At 41.6% G+C, this 17,879-nt stretch overlaps 1 protein-coding gene across 6 annotated transcripts in view; it reads left to right on the top strand.

Annotated features, from left to right (window-relative positions):
• CCDC171 (coiled-coil domain containing 171) overlaps window positions 1-17,879 on the top strand; it is a 406,988-nt gene that overhangs the window by 93,921 nt on the left and 295,188 nt on the right. For all 6 annotated transcript variants that reach the window (XM_019517555.1, XM_019517553.1, XM_019517556.1 and 3 more), the window contains one exon: window positions 16,277-16,415. In XM_019517555.1, the coding sequence (XP_019373100.1) occupies window positions 16,277-16,415 (139 nt within the window). The remainder of the gene's footprint in view (window positions 1-16,276; window positions 16,416-17,879) is intronic.

The following is a 17,879-nucleotide window of genomic DNA, read 5'->3' as shown; positions in this document are numbered from 1 at the left end:
AGAATACTAGAAATTAATGTTTGAACACAGCCAATATCTCTTACTTATCTCCCATTTCTGAAAATAACCCTTAATACTTATATTATCACCATATACTCCTCATGAAAGCTGTTTCTTGCCTAATATTGTAGGCCTGCAAAGGACACAAACTACTGGAAGACCATTTTAGACTGGACATAAGGAAAAATTTCTTTATGGTCTAAGTCTCCAGAATCTGGAATAGACTCCCCCCAGCAGTGTTGCAAGCACCTACTCTGGATACCTTTTAAGAAATGCTTGGATGCTTATCTTGCTGGGGTGATCTGACCCCAGCTGACTTCTTGCCCCTTGGGCAGGGGGCTGGACTTGATGATCTTGCAAGGTCCCTTCCAGCCCTAATGTCTATGAAATCTATATCATCTTTGATTGTAAATACATTTTCTTTTTTTTCAAAGTTGATGACGCTTCTGATGCCAGGGCTGAGTTTAACTTATTTGTCATTTCTCTTGCTTTTCCAAGCAAATTGTTGAGAAGAGTCTCTGAAGCCCACCTCACTTCAGAATCTCTTCTGAAGTGAGCAAAGATATTTGGCACCCTATGTGCCTCAAACTTTATTAATGGCCAAACAAATGATCAGTCATCCTGAAGATTTCCTGTTCAATCTCTGTTCTTTGACTGATAATAAACGGGTAATTTATAACTAGTAGTAATGTGTGTTTAACTTCAGAGGAGAATGGTTATTGGACTTTCCACTGGGAATTATATGTTCGATAACAAATGAACTATTTCTAAGTAATTTCCTTTTAGTAGTAAGACAGTCCACATAATTGAAAATCTTCTATTTTCCCAAAACCTCTTCCTTTCTGATATTAATATCTGACTACAAAGTGCCTTCTGATTTTACCTTTGTTTGTCACAATTAAAGGAAGATCCAATACAGCGATTTGCATCAAGATTGGAATAATACTGGTTTTATTTGCATGATTTTATGCAGTTAAGACTATGTAAAGACATCTGAAGCAGCTGTTGTATTAGATGGATGCTAAATAAGAATAATTACTTTCAAGTGATAATTATTCCTTAATATTTGCTATGCAATACAACTTATAACCTTATATTTATAATCCTTTCTTTTAGAGGATCCTGTTACTTGGATCCAATTACATACTATAAGGTTACTGTGTTTATTTGTATGCTTAGAGTTCTGTTGGATATACAAATCAGGCACAGTAAAAACTCTGTTATCCGGCCTCCCCTGGGAATGGAGGATGCCGATTAATCAAATATGCTGCATCTGGTGCACCAGGGCTTTCACTCCCTGGCGTCAGTGTGCCAGGAGACAGGGAGGGGGGCCCCACGCAGGCTGTTTTTTCCTGGGCCATGGTTCACAAGGAAGAAGTGGGACTCGGCTCATGGCGGTGAAATCGGAAGTGGGACTTCTGGTTTCGCTTTTTCCACATCCCTCTGAAGGAAGAATTGTATTGACAAATGCTGGATAGTGGAGTTTTCCAGTTGGTAAAGTGCTGGATAACATAGCTTTTGCTGTACCTAGATTGCTATTTGATGCCCTTTTTTGTAGAATATTCACTGGCAACTCGCAATTGTTAAAACTACAAATGCTAAAATTTTATGCGGTTTATTTTTAAATATGGTATTTTGTTCCACGATCCTTAATGTCATATTTAAAAATTATTGCATTTGCTGAATTTGACTTTCAATTTCTGTACCCATTTTTAAAAGCCTTTTTTTTATTTAAGGGATTTTTTAACATTAGATGTTAATTTTAAAATTTAACAAAACTATAGGGTAATTATAACAGTGTTGTAATTTATTTGTTTTCTTACAAACATGGCAATTCAAGTAATCTCATACTAAGAAATTCTGCTGTAGATAGTTCGATATAATGGGTATGCTCCAATGTCTGGAAGGTAGTTCATCAACATCTTTATAATTGCCCTATTGTATTCCATGTCATACCCTCATTTGATTACAAATTCAACAGGTTCTTATCAATTATCCATGTTGTGACTTGTATTTTTATACCTCAGAATGTACCCCATGTTTTCCATGGATTTCCATTTCATTCATTCTTTTTTTGTTGCCTATGGCTTCTGTTGTTCTTTTCCAATTCTCAGTATAGCTGTTTTTTCATAGTGGCTTTTGTGATCACAGACCTGGATTCCAAGACTCAATCTATGATAGGAATTTGTAGTAACAGGTTCTAACCCTGAAATGCTGCTGGAAAGAGTTCAACCTGGCCAAAGTGGGACAGTAAGGGAAGTGGAGGTCTGAATCTTTGGAAACAAATTCAGTCAAAAATGTAGTTTCTGTAACCTTTTGACTTTTAAGTTGTTTTAACTCTGAAACACTATGGTTAACAAATGGAAAAGATCCCTGTCTTGAAGTTATACTGTAAACCAGAGGTGAGCAAATATTTTAGGTGTTTACTGAGTTGTGGTGAGCTGTCAAGGGCCACACACACAGTCTTTCAGACTATATAATTTTAACAAATTGTAGTTGAAAACAAATCATATAGTAAAACTCAAATGTCTACTATAACACATTTTAATTTTATTTAAAAAAATAATTTTGTTTTTTGAGTAGTGTATATATAGAGGCCATTGCACAACAGCTCAAAATAAAGTCTTGTATATTGCGTGAGTGGGGGGTGTGGGGGAGTAGGTGGGGTAGGGGATGTGGAGGCTGCAGGTGTGTTGGGAGCCTGCCTGTGTACCAGGTCCTGGGAGTTGGCTGGGGGTGGAGGGAAGGAGGGGGAGCAGGGGGCATGTGCAGCAGAGCTTGCTGCAGCTGCCCCCCTCCAATCAGGGCTGCAGCTGCCTCCATGCCACTCTGCATGGGGCTGACCTCCACCTGCTTCTGTCCAGGGTAGCCCATGCTGTACTCCCCCACCCACACCCACTCCGTGCCCATCAGATAACATGGCCATGGCCCTGGCCCTGGCCAGCGTGTACAGCTTCCGGATGAGGAGTCTCCTGATACAGGTGCAGCAACCTGGATACTGCTTGGCTCTTCCTGCTTCTCTTTCTCCTCCCCCGTCCCTGATAGGCTGCTCTGGGCAGCAGATAACACAGGGAAGCTCTGGGGATGCATGCTGGCGAGCAGATGCCCAGCCATTTGTAGGGGAGCTGCAGCTGGGTGGCTCCTGCCCCACTGCATGGGGTTCCAGCTCCCTGCTGCCTTCCACCCATTCTGCCCACCTCAGAGCTGGAGCTGAAGCATCAGGCACTGGGGTAGGACCTGCCCAATCTGCAGCTTTCCTCCTACCTGGCTGGGCAAATGGTGCCTGGCACGCGTCCCCACAGCTGCTTCCCCACAGGCCATACATTGCCCACCCTTGCTCTAAACAGATATGGTGACTGTAACAGGGACTCGGGCAGGAGCCCTGTTAGGCAAGGTTGGGCCAGAGTGGCCCAGTGATGAACCCTGCCAAGTGGGGAGAATTATACACCTGATACAAGATCGGGTGATTAGCCCACCAAAACCACCAAGAAAACAGCAGCAGGACACGAACTGATTGCCTTCAGGTACAAGAAGATGAATGAGGAATGACAGAGACTTTAGAGGGGGAAAAAGAAGCCAGAGCTGCAATTCAGAAGAATGCTGGGGGTGCAGAACTTCAGGAACGGCGGCAGGTCAATCTCAGAGGGAGATTGCCTCTTGGAGAATCTCAGCTGCACTGGTGAGTGCGGGAAGATCCTGAGGCACCGGGAGGCAGATGCCGGGAACCGAGAGAGAGAGAGAGAGAGAGAGAGTACCCCTCGGATAAGGTACGGGGTAGGGGTGGGAAGTAACCACAAGCCCTGACCCCAATGGGACATTTAAACCCAAAAAGGAGAGACCGGCTGGGAGAGAGCAGCTGGAGATTGCTCCCAACAAAAGACGCTGGTGGATAGGGAGAGACACGGGCAATGCATACTGCTAATGAGCTAATTAGCGACAGCGAACGTTTTTAAAGTAGCTGCAAAGTATCGAGCTCGGAGATTCCTCATTTGTAACACTGGCTTCCCTCACTAATGAAGTAATTGGTGAGATTGTTATAGCTGTATCACTTTTATTTTGGAAATAAACTAGCACTGTGGGCTTTAACACCGGGGTGGCATTTTTCTATCCTAAACGTCAAAGAACACTGATCTCCATTTTTTTTCTTCCCAATCCAAGTCATGGCAGGCTAGTGTAAAGGAGAGACAAGGGTAAGATAACCTGTCCTGCTCACAGTGACACCCATCCCAGCAGCCTCAATTTGGAAACCCCTTGGCATCTGTAAAGATTGCAGACTTCTTGTGGGCTTAAGGATAGAGACCCTGTGATTGATTAATTGGACAAGAATATGCAGGATAATTGTACTGGCCCTCATGCCTCAAGAAGAGAGCCAAGGGTCTGCCCTCTCCAGGTTTACTTTTCTGTACTAGGAATGCAGGTATTGCATCACAAATGGGTGGGATAGTGAGGGCATAACATTTATGGTAGGGATGTTTTGTACTTCAGGATGAGTAATTTGTTTTGTCATATTAATTTAATGGATATGGGTGAAGGATTGTCTTTTTTTGTACTGATCAGTGGGAGCCTCTAAACCAGTGGTTCTCAAACTTTTTTTTTTTGTGAACCATTTGAAAATTGCTGAGGGTCTCGGTGGACCACTCAATAAACTCTTTTTATTGTACAAATCAAAGCACACAACTCATATTTTAATTTTAGTAGTCTTACCTTACAAGTACAGATATTCTCAATTGTTCTGCAACCTTTTTGTGGACCACCTGAATGGAGCTCGTGGATCAGGAGTGGTCTGCAGTCCGCAGTTTGAGAACCTCTGCTGTAAACTCAGGTCAGTGGTGGAAGACTAGCTTTAAATGTGGGGTTTGAAGAACAAAATTGGTAGTTACACAAGATGAAAGAATTGGTTTTTAATGGAAGTCACGGAGATGTGCCTGGCAATAAAAAGTGGTGTTAAGAGAATAACAAGGGGTTGTGGAGCTGGTCTGATGTAGTATTGTTGGCCATCTGGAGAAATCTGTGTCAGAATAGCTGAAGTACTGCTTCGGAGTTTTTTTTTTTCTTCCCACATTTTGTCTGCAGAACATTGTGCTGTGGATGAGAATTCAGTGCCACTGTACAGGCAGTCCTTGGACTTACGACACAATTGGTTCCTGAAAGCCACGTCTTAAGTCGAAATGTTGTAACTTGGAACCAATTTTCCCATAGGAAACAATGTTATAAATGGGGGATTGGTTCCTTAACCAAGGCCTGATATCTTATTTTCACCAAAAATAACTCAGAATTTTGTACTCAATCAATGATAGATGAGTAATATAGCTACATTAATGTATTTCTATTGTAAATAGCAATCATATTGATTTGGAAGGACTTCTCTGAGGTGACTTTGCTGGGCTTTTTGAAGGGTTATTGGCTGGAGTCTTCTCAGGAGTCTTGGCTGCTTTCTTAAAGAAAGTGTCCAAGGAAGTTTGGACACATGTTCTCCAGGGAGATGGGTGATGCAGTGAACTTGTCCGCTGGTGTGGCATGGTGTTGGATCAAGCATTGTAAAGTCGAAACTGACATCAAATTCGAAAAAGGGTGTCAATTTATAAACATTGTAACTCAAAACATTGTAGGTCAAGATCTGCCTATAATTCATACTTATTCTTCATCCGTTATCTTACTTCTTTCTGTTGGTGATCACCCCTATTAAGAGGTGCAGGGGGTGAGTGTAGGCATGCTTTGCTGACTAGTAGGTATGTTGGTAAGCTATACTCTAGATACGAATTACACCCAGGGAGCAAATGAATGCACTAACCATAAGACTGAATTTCTCTGCAGCCCTTTGTAGCCATTTTAGGATCAGTCACCTAGAGATGAATGGAGTAGTAGACCATCTTGTGTGTTATTGAAAGCTGAAAGAAAAAAATATTTGGAGGAACAGCATCATAGGAAGCCTTGAAGATGAGGAGGCATCATCATACTGAGGTGGAAAGACATAGCAAATCATTGGAAATATGAAGAGCGGATTAAAATGAACATAGACGTGATAGAGATTTGTTTATATTCTTAATTTTAGTATGCTGTAGGGTGAGATGCTGGAAGCTCACAAGAGAGGATTCCAGAAATACTTCCCTTTCTTCATAGCCTTGTAAAATAACTTGCCTCTTTCTTCAGCTAATCCTGTTTTCTCTACTCCCATAGATTCTTTATGATATGTTTAGGAATAAAGGAAGCTGTTGACTGACTTAAACCTCCTAGTATCTAGCACAGAGGTTTTCACAACAGAATTCTCTGCAAAGAAAAAAAAAAAAGAAAGAAAACCCAAGACCCTATCTGTTCTCCTATTTTTGGAGCTGTTCTTTTGGAATTTGAGACTGGCATATTAATCTCAGAGCTCTGGCTGTTTTTCTTGCTAAACCCAGTTAATCCCCAAACTACTGCTTCAAAAATTAGAGATCAGTTTGTGTTGAAAAACTTTTAGTCCAAACACACTTTTGGTGCTAAATTGCTTTTTTTTACTGGTCAGAGACTCTAGGTATATGGGGTTTTTTTCAGGCATGGTTAGCTAACAGTAGATGTATTAAATATATGTGATGTCAGTTTGTTTATTAAATATTTGCTTGTTCCTGAGAGTTCTTTCCTAAGATCCAGTGATGATGTTTACCTGAGGAGCTAACTTAGTTGTTGGTGTGGGGTGTGAGGAGCTAGTGTGTGTACAGCAGTTGGTGATACTATGTCCTTACTGACTATAGATGAAAAAAGTTAATTCCCTCTCTTTTTGGCAGGAACCTCTTCGCTGCCCCTCTCTTGTATACATAGCCTGCAACTTAGCTCTAGCCCATGTTTTAGTTTTCTCTCAGGATCATAACCATATATTTAGTTAAATTAGCATCTTTATTTTGCCTTTCCTAATATTGCAAGTTATTTTTCCTGTTAGAACCTATATTAGGAAAATGGTTTCTTTTACATTTGCCATACTTCCTTCAGGGTTTTTTTTGCTCCATAACACAGTTGTCCTAGGTAGTTTGTTCTTTTAGAATTTCCTATAATTAGGAACCTACTCAAATAGCTGTTTAGTGGAAATTGCAAAATTGGGCATTGTCTTTGAAATTGGGCAATGTTAGCACACACTCTGGGGTGGGGGAAACTTACTAAAAAGAAAATGCTGGCTCTCCAGTGGGAGCCAGTAGTCCTCATGGTTGCTGCAGCCTGTCCACACAGCTCGGTGGGGGGAAGGAGGGGACAGTGAGCACAAAGGGGCGCAGTCCGGATGGTTGCGCCCCCTGCCTTTTGTTGCTGATTGGCTAAGAGGGCTGCTTGTTGTGCAGCCCTGCTTGATGGGCAACCCTCTTGGCCAATCAGTAGCAATGGGTGCAGCTGTATGATGGACAGCCCCCTCAACCAATCAGCAAGGAGGGGAACAGCCACCAGGGCCAGTCAGAGGCATGGGGCTTTGCCTCAATAAGCCTGCAAAAATGGTGTTTGGCCCCACAAAATTGGCCACCTGCCTCCTTGATTTGAGTAGGTCCCTACCTATAATAGTCGTACTCCTTTTTTTTGTTTTGTTTTGGCTTTGTTTTGCTGCGTGAATATTTGGCTTGAGTAGAGGTTTCCAGTCTGTGTTTTGTTGAATTTTTGCAGATAGTCACATGTTGCTTCTTCCTTCCCCTTGTTTCTAAGTGCTGATTCTTTGTAAGAGGAAGCCAAAGGGCATAAATATTTTCCCCCTCTAAGAAATGGTTGATGTTGCCACAAGGGACTCATTAAATTACAACTGGCAGTGAGGTGGTCCACACAGCTGTTAATTAGGAGAGAAGGAGATCTGGGAGACCATGTTTACATGAAGAGATTGTCATCATCATGGAAAGATTTGAGAATCTCTGATCCATTAACTATTAAAAAAAAATAAGTCAAAAACATGTTTAGAAGGAAGACAAGGTAAGCAAAGCTGCACCCTCACATTAAAATGTTTCTGTCCCCAGTAGCCTAATGTCATATCACCATCAATTTTTATCCACTGGCTTAAGTTAACTCTTTTTCCTCCATGCTACAGTTCTTTGCTGTTTTGATTTGTCTTCTCCTCTATTGAGAAAATTCTTGAAAGAAAGAAAGGTCTCCTAAACTACTCTACATATGATAAAAGTGGGTGCCATACATGAAACAAGAAGTTGTTGAGACTCAGAACTATTAAATATTTTTTTTTATTTTGTTAAAATGAATCTATGATTTCTGGCTTTGTTTTTGTTGTTGGATAAGCACATCTAACTCCTACTGTCTCTATAGTGAGACAGATCCAGAATGGCAGAATTGCATACTGCATATATTTTATTGATGACTTTTAGCCCACGTCTTTCTTGGATTCATTCTTTCAGAAAGACATAAGCTTTTTTAGGCTACAGCCTACTTTGTTAGATACAGGAGCTTATAAAAGTTTGCTTTTCTGATTTCATTAATCTTTAAGGTGCCATTCTGCCCTTCCTTCTACCTGACTTCAGACTAACAAAGCTAACCATCACTCTGTCTTGTGATGTGTCCAAAAGTGCATGCTGTTATGCAGGTGTGCCCACCAGTGCTGAATAGATTTAATCATGAGATTTAATAAGAGCTTATTGGGTTTTTGCTGGGTTTTTTTGAACTCCTTTGCCACTGCTTGTGTGTGCGCCTGTGAGTGAGTGGGTGTTTTAGAGTAAAAAGACAGCCTCTTAATGTGCACACATTCACACTTGTTGCCAGTTGCATAGGCGGAGACTATACTATCCGAGTGATTCTCAATCTTTGTAGACCCAAAGCAATCTTCTTTAGTTTTGAGGTTCCCTTGGAAAATATGAGTTTTCACTTATTTTTTAACTATGGACAAATAACAGAGCAATTTTCCTGCTGCTGAAAACTCAGAAAGACCACAACAGGTCAGCATGTTTTAAGTTCTTTGAATTCCTTTTTGAAATATCTGGGTTCATTTTGTGAATCATGTTTTGAAGACTGGCCTGGGACAAGGGCTATGGTAATTACATGGGCAGAGATTTGTTAGGCCTCTACAGTGCCAGGAGTCTATGATTCGAATGCACCTGAACGGGTTATTCCCTCAGAGTATTGGCCTGTGGCCCAGCCCCACCCTGAGGCCCACTACTGTTCATGAAGACAAGCACCAAAGTAAGGGTTGGTAAACAAATCTGTATTATAAGCCAAAGGTATCAATAATCATAAATCATAACTAATCAACCATATAACACAGGGGTGGCCAAAATGTGGCCCATGGGCCGGATGCGGCTTGCCTGGCCATTCTATCCAGCCCATGGGGACCTTATAAAGTTTAGAAAATGAATCTAATCTAAAATTTATCTGCCCCTGGATGCCTCTCCTGGCCCTCGATGGCTTGTCAAAACTCAGTAGGTGGCCCTCCACCCGAAATAATTGCCCTCCCCTGATTTAACAGAATACTGTATACAAATGTGTACAGAGAGCAATACTGGCCTGTCACCAGCAGTAGCTGTCAGGACCACTGACACATAGGTAGCAGGGCCTGCTGTCACATCCCTGTTGGATAAAGGATTTCTATCCTTTCCACCACCAGTGAAGTACTCGGAGACTTCTGAGGGGAAAGGTGATACTTTACCCATCCTATGGGGGGGATCGAAGGTTAGTATCTCCGATGGAATTCAGGTGTATCCTGGTGGACTTGTCCTTATCCCCTTGCACACCACTCAGCACCTGCACTCCCAGACTTCCCCAGCCTCTCACACATGGGCACCACTCACTTCTACCGCAGATTCATCACCATGCAAATCTCTCAGGCTCTCAGCCACAATGCCCAGTGCATACAGATACCCAGGCATACAGCTCATCATGCACCATCAGTCCTGTCTACCTGCATATACACAACTCCCACCGCCTCTTGATGCATGCACTCCCACTGTTTTATGGTGGCCACCTCATGCCACCTGTCAATCATGTCAGTGGTCCATCACAACTCATTCATTCCAGTCAATCAGTAACATCACTTTCTTGGATGAACATAGTAATTATTACCACATAAACTTATTAACATAATTTCCCCACTCTGTTGTTATATAATAGGGTTCCAACTGTGGATGCCTCAGTTTCCCATGTAGGTCATAGCGTCATCAAGGTCAGAAGTTTAGATGTTCCAGAGACTTCTAACCTCTAGCCATCCTACGCATGCATAATCAATATTATGACTAGGCTAGGACTTGCACTGTTTTCAGTTTGTGCACCTAACCATGTTAGTATTGCATGATACCATGAAAGGATCTCCAGGCATCCCAGGGTGCTGTGACACCTTGGTTGCAAATCATTTCTCTTTGCTATCTTTATTTCTCAGAGAGGGTGAACTGTCCTTTTTGCTGTTACTGTTTTGACCCTTTTTCTGCTTCCCATGTTCAAATGGACTGCAACATTCAGCTGGAAAATACTCTACCTGTGTGTCACGTTTTCCAGTTTAAAAAAAAAAAGATTTGTGAACTGGAAAATCTTTATATGTAATCATGTCTTTACAGCATCAAGCATCTTGCCAACTGCTAGAAAAAACAAAAACCTATACATGTTTTTATACGTTAATGCAGTAACTTGTTTCTCCTTCATGTGGTTTCTGCATATTCCCTCCCATGGATTGTAGCCTGGATGGAAGTCACATGGTGGCAGCGGGTTAGCATTAGAAGTTGGATTACTTATGTATTTATTTCATTCTCTGAATGCTCTACAGCAGGACTGTCCAACTGATGCCTTGTGGGCTGCATGCAGTTCCCAAAGGGTTTTTTTGCTGCCTCTGGGCTCCCACCCATCCACTGCTCCCCCTGACTGCTGTGGCTGAAGCAGCAGCCAGAGTCTTCAGTCTCTTCCCTCCCTCCTCCAGCTTCCACTTCCCTGCCCCCACCCCAGGATGGAGCATTGTGGTGTGACGCAGCTGACAGTGCTGGGGGAGCTGGCAGTCTGGGGTTCTGGGTGCGGTGCAGCAGAGGAACCCACAGCCAGGAAGCTGAGAGTGAGGTCAGGGCCACGTATGGTGCATCTGGGTGGCGTTGAGGGGGGCATGGTTCACACTCATATGGCATGCTGTCCCCAGCAGCAAAGAATTTGAACAGCCCTGCTCTCTAGGTGAGGCTTTAAACAAGATATTTAAATCAGTGTTTTGATTGTTTCTGTTCCTTCCAGCCACCAGCAGTGACAAATTTAAGAACTGTTCCAGATATTTGGAACCTTTCTTTTGGTAGTGTCTAGTTACTACATCTAGGTAGAGTTGTGTTGGGCATACTTTGTGTTTATATGTAAATAATTAAGGCTTTATTGTTACTTGGTTGGTATTGTGGGCACTATTATGGAAGAATATGTGGCAGTCTGAAGATTAAGAACTACATTTTAAGCTTGGTGTTTCTTGCATTTTCACCTTTCCTGTCAGTGATATGTCATTTACCTTGTATGTCTTCTGGGAAAGAGATTCTCCTCTAGGTTCTCAATTTGTAATATATTTATTTTATGTGCAAAAAAGGAGAGGTAGGAAAGCAGTGGTGATGCACAGGAGGTGCATTGGAGTGCACATGCACCCCCTAAACTGGCTGGAGAGGGCATACTGTGTGTGTGGTGCACTCTCAGAGTGGGTACTGGAAGTTGTCCTGTCTGGCTGGGGCAGCCACTGTGTACAGCAAGACTGCTGCTCTGGCTAGACAGATGCACATGCAGTGCACATCCAGCTGCTCTCTGATATGCGCTGAACACATTGTGGGTCCCAGACTGGCTAGAGCTAGCTGCTGGATCAGGTATGCTGGGGGAGGAGGTGGCAGGATGGGATGGGAGGGGTCTGTGGGCTAAATCTGGCCATAAAACCTTCTCCCCCCTCCCCTCCCCCAGGTCATAGGCCCATTTTGGATCTGATCAGATCCAGGGGCAGCCTTGGGGCTGGATGGCAGCCTACAGGCCATATGTTCCTTCCGGTGTTGCCTGCAGGCCAACACTAAGAATAAACACCATAAATAAACATTGTGCTATTGTTGTTCCTGTCATTGTCTTCAGCTACAGATTGCATGATGATCTTGTGTGTACAAGGGGGGAAAAAGTCTGAATAGATTTGGACAAGTGTGAACTCAATAGAGATGCATTATGCAAATATTTTGTAAGTTGTGATGAAAGCCCCACCGCTTCTGGAATGTTTTTCAGTAGCTAAGAGGAGATGAGAGACAACCGAGTCTACTACCTTTTCCACTGCCTGAGATCCTCTCTCTCTCTCTCAGATACTTAGATCTGTAACTCAAGGACAGTTTCAATGGCAGGTTCATCTTCATTCAGCCAGGTTGGATTCAGACAACAGGACTCCTTTTGGGCCACATTTGGATATGGCAGCAGTGGGTTGAGCAGTGGCAAGGATTAATGCATTACATGTGCATTGCCAACAAAGCTCCATGCTTCAGATTTTGGCAGCAGGCCCTGCTCCTGAATTCCAGCTCCGCAGGCCACACACCATGACTCTGCAGGCTAGATTCAACCTTTGGGCCATAAGTTTGACACTCCTGCCTTTAAATTTTAGAAAATGAATTTTCTCACATTCAAAGAACGTTAAAAAAAATCTTCTTAAATTGTTCTGTTACTTGCATTATTTTGATTAATTATGGAAGTTGTTCATGGATCATATTTTTTTTTTAAATGTCAGTTTTCCTAATAGTTTTTAAAGACTATATTTTATTTCTTTTTCTGACCAGGGTACAAGATGGTTTTTTTGACAGCCCTTTCATTAGTCCTTAGCCTCCTGCCACTGCTTTGGAATGAGCAGCTATTGGGTCCTAGAGCAGCAGGAGAGAGGGAAGGAAATGGAGCTGGAGAAAAGCTGCTGCCAGGTCTGGGCTAGAGAAGTCCTGGGGCAGGAGGAAACAGGCAGGTACTGAGTCTCCAAACCCAGCAGCAACCTTTCTCAGATCCCTTCTCTATAGAACCCTGTCCCTGCTATTACTGCTACAGAGCTGATCCATAGATGAAGGCCTCAGTGAGTAGGGCTGGTCCATGTTCTCAGCCCACCAGCTCCTCTTCTTACACAGCACTGGTATCCAACAGTGAAAATTGTGGGAACAAAATAAATTCAGGTTGATCCAGAGTGCCTCCTGCAGGTGCCAGAATCGCACGACTCAAATAAATTTGCAAGAGTTGGCAATACTGCATATGTCAATAATAGAATATTTTCTAATGGTTACAGCTTGGGACTTGTCTGTCAAAGTCTGTCTTTTATTGGCATCCTTACTGACCTTGGGCCCTCTGGGCCCCTTTTATACACCATTGTAAAATGGAAATAATGCTTATGTAAGTAAGGGAGATGTGAGTCTTGATGTTTGAGTTGGTTTGATGTTGATTTGAATGTGCTCTGGAAACACATACTTTAATAACTTAAGAATAAAAATGAAACTACATAGAATTAGACCACGTTGTCATTATTGTTTAAACATCTGTTTGGAATTTTGTGAATCATTAAAACGTTTATACCATGCAGGTTCAAATAGCCAACAGCCAGACTGAACTTTGTAGAGATGTTTTGGGTGCTACTGTTGCATTATAATTTAAAATCAGTTGAAACATCATTTGGTCTTAAAGTTTTAGGCTAATGGATCTGGGGTGAATTTTATTTGCTAAATGTAACTTAAACAATGACCACCAAAACAATTGATTCTTTTATAATTGACCCTAATTCAGTTGATGAATCTTTCAGACCATTATAAGAAAAAAATGCAGAAGACTCATATTTTTACATTGTAATTATTCATTTTAGTGTAAGAATAAATGGATAGATATGGAATTACATTCAGCTGTATTAAATCTAATACTTGTTGGATCAGTATCAGGACCATTATCTAGTTGTACAGATCTGGTTTTATCTTGAAAACACAAGAAAGTTTTTGCATAATGATGATTAACATTTATTGCTTTAATTCTTTTGACGTAAGTCCGGAAAGAAATGAGAGAAGCAGAATAAATGTGTGGTAAACTTTGCCCTAGGGAGGAGGAGTTCTTTATGTCTAAAATTGCTTTTGGAAACATGTTTTTATTATGGCTAATCAACTTTTTTAGATAAACTAACACTAATAGGACATAAATTTTACAATTATGGTACCAGTAAATTTGGAAACACTGCTCTATTTTAGAATTTAACCTTTTATTAATTATAAAAAATAATGTTTAGTGGGAGAGTTAAGCTCTTGCAAAGAAATAAAAAAAACAAAACTGGGCTAGACCATCCCTCTCATGATGTGGTATACATGCTTGTTGGAGCTAATTGATTTTAGTTTTTGGTGCAACAAGAAAATATCCCCAATCAAGATACCTGTTTGGTTTAATAATTGATAACAGAGTCAGGGATCACTTATACTGAAGCAGCTAAATAATACGACTCTATATCTTCACATTATTTTTGATCTGGAATTTTTTTATTGATTGCTTCAGCAGCAAGGCTTTCGATAGTTAAATATTTTTAAAGTAAAAGTAAGGCCTTGACTAGGAGCGGAAAGTGGGAGTTCTCCCTTTGGACCTGTTAGTCAAAGTCAAACTGGAAGTGTGATAATATTTTTTTTTAAAATAGCCCCTTGCCAGAATTTTTTCTTCACAGGTACCTGCTAGTGTCCAAGTTTGTTTTTTTTCAGTGATACAGTGGAGAAGTCACATGTGAGCAGATAGTGTTCTCTTTGTCAGCACCTTTAAATGTCTTCCATGTTTCTCTCCTCTGAGGGAGGGAGTCCTGCTTATCCGTCACTCATCTCCCATTGTACTTTGTTCTAGAGGCCTGTGCGTCACAGGAATTACAGTTTCTTCTGAGTTACGAGGGAAGGGACTTATTCCTTAGGCACCTCAAGGCTTTAGTCCTAAGCACTGGGCACTGTCCTCGGTTCCCTTTAAATCTGTAAACTGTCACCATAGAACCATTTCTCCTCTCAGATATTCCCTTTTGTCCCACAACTCTGTTGCAGCTGCACCTTTGGGAGAGATTAGCATCACCCAAAGCAGCATTTCCCAATTGGTGTGCTGCAGCATTTTGGGTTGGAGCCATGCCCCCAACCTGGCTGGAACCACGCCCTCTGCCTGCTGCTGCTGCGGGCAGCCAGACAGATGCGGGGCATGGCTCCAGCCAGTGATACAGATGCTGCTCACCACCCGATTCCTCTCCCTCCCCCCCCCACTCCGCAGTGTTTGGCCACTCACTACCCCCCTCGCGCCCTGCTCGGCCAGTATGCCATGGGTTGGGGGAGGCCATGCAAGTGTGTTGCAGTGAAAAGGGTTGGGAAATGTTGACCCAGAGGATTCTATCCATCATGTTAAGGGAGCTGGTATCTGATTTACCATATTTCATTACAGTATTATATTTACCCTAACAGATGTCAAACCCAGAATTGTAGAAAATTGTGAGAACTGAATCTGAATGTGTGTGTTTTGGAGGGTTTTTTTGTAAAGAGAACTATGGCCTGTTAATTGTTGGCATGCTAATTGGATACAAACACATTTAAAGATGGAAGAGAGAAGAGGAGTGAGAGCAGGAGGGTGCACACTAGTACCCTCTTAAGCCAAAAAAGAGCAACAAGTAAGCCTATTACACAAAAAAGTAAAATGATTCCCTGGGTGGGCTGCCAGAAATATGTTCAGCTGCTTTTATGGCTGCTTAAAATACAAATTTTTTTTTATTAAAAAAGGAGTGTAAAAAATTGCAAACAAATCAAGGGCAAGATAAAAGTCTGAAAGTAGAGGGAATAAGAATTGATTTTTTTCACTCCAGGCACAAGGAAACAAGTTAGGAGAAGAGACAGTGAGATGAGGGTCCCACTGTCCCTGCCATTTACAGTCATGCCATGTTTATGATTGTTTGAGCATCTGTTAAGCATTAAAATCTTATGCCCTGCAATGTAGAGAAGAACATAACAAGACATCATAGAGATACTTTAGGTGCTACTAGTACACTTTAATTCAAGACTGGTTAGGTAAGACTTGATTCTCATTCAGTCTCTAGGCAATTACTGAGCTAACTGAATTGTGGTGAATTTTCCTCTTTTAATATAATCTAGAGGCCCCATCAAGACTAGCAAACTTACTTTATTTTTTACTTCAGGCATAATATGGATACCTCTGTTTTAAGGGGAGGTTACCATGTCTTTAAAAACTTTCATTTGAGGGGCATGGATTTTTTTGATTAAAAAAAGAAGAAAAAAAAGGAAAGACAGCTTTCAAAGCCTTATAGCATGTAAGTGCCATGTAAACTACATCTATCAGTTCTGTTTAGAAAGATATATTTGAAAAACCTGTTCTAACACTAGAAACTTTTCAGGTTAGAAAGAGAGTACTTTTCTACAAACAAGCAACTAAACGAAGAGATCAAGGAAAAGAAGAAAGTAATTACAGACCTCTCTGTGAGACTTCAGGATAATGAAAGACATTGCCACGAATTACAGGAAGATCTTGCAATGGTAAGAGAGAAGTCCTATGACATTAATTTCATTGGAACAAAAGGTGATAATGACTATGTAAAAAAACCCAAAAAACTGAAGAAGGATGTGCATATAGTAAGAGTTGACCTATGATGCATTCAAATGCTCTGCCACAGTTTGGTTCTTCAGTTCTGGCCAAGTTATTTTGCTTCAATGCCTTAGTTCTACTCTTGGTAAAACATCCTTAACTTGCAGAGTGTTAGAAGAAACTATTTTGAAAATGTATCTTAAATGGTTTCATTCATTGTATTGTTTTGCTTGTTATGCAGTCACTTTATTTTAACAGAGGTTATTAATTATGAATAGCAAATGGATTATCATAAACTTTGTAAAAAGGAGGGACAGTGTGATTGATGGATCATAGCTTTGGTTCCCTTTCTCTTCCCCATCCTCATTCCTGTTCCCCTTTCTACTCAATTTTCACTTACACACCTCCGCTGTGACTTATTTCTCTGAAATATTTATGATAGCTTCTTGTACTTTCAGATATATACTTCATTTAGTTTTGGAAGTCTTAGACTTCTTATTTGGGTAGTACTTCTAAGTTCTTTTTATTTGTCCTGTCAAGTCATCTCCTTGTTGTTTTTACTGATACAAAATTTGGCATGTGGAAACATAGATCTCTACTGGGTTATTTTCTGTAACTTTTCTTTTGCTGTCCAGCCAATGCTGGTTCTAGGTCTAGGCTAAACATGTGTCCATCTAAACTGCCATACAGCGTGGGGGCACCAAAGATCTACAGTCTGGCAAACCTCTCTTCCTGTTGCTTTGGGGGAAGGGTGTGTATGCAAGTGTATGCAGAAGTACATCTATACTTGGACATTTGAAGCTGGCTGGGAGGCAGCTAGTTGTCTCCTGTTTTCAAACAGCTGGTCAACAGGCCACTTTTTGCAAGGCTGGTAGGGAGGTAAGTGTCATCTTTACTGACTAGTGTGACATCTATCAGCAGCAGGGAAAACAACAGCTTGGGCCTGCATCAAAAGAATCTTTTGGCTTTTTGCAGATATCTACTAGCTTATCAAAGAAAAGATTTGAGGGATGACTTGACTGCAGCATATCTCTGTGAAGAAAATGTTGATTTCATGGACATAAGGGCTGGAAAGGTCCTCCAGAAGATCATCGAGTCCAGCCCACTGCCCTAGGGGGAGGAAGTCAGCTGGGGTCATAGGATCACAGCAAGATAAACATCCAATTTTCTCTTGAAGCCGTTCAGAGTAGGTGCTTGAACCACCACCGATGCCAGGCTGTTTCAGACCTTGGGGGCTCGGACAGTAAAGAAATTCATCCTTATGTCCAGCCTGAAATGGTCTTGCAGGAGTTTATAACCGTTAGACCTTGTCATCCCTTGGGGTGCTCTGGTAAACAAACGTTCCCCCAGATCCTGGTAGACACCCTTTACAAATTTATAGGTGGCCATCAGATCGCCCTTGAGCCTGCGTTTAT

The sequence above is a fragment of the Gavialis gangeticus genome, unplaced genomic scaffold (genome assembly GCF_001723915.1).
Source record: "Gavialis gangeticus isolate Ggan-Ray unplaced genomic scaffold, GavGan_comp1, whole genome shotgun sequence".
NCBI classification, from domain to species: domain Eukaryota; kingdom Metazoa; phylum Chordata; order Crocodylia; family Gavialidae; genus Gavialis; species Gavialis gangeticus.
The sequence above is the reverse complement of the archived record's forward strand: the minus strand, read 5'-3'. Positions and strand labels throughout refer to the sequence as shown.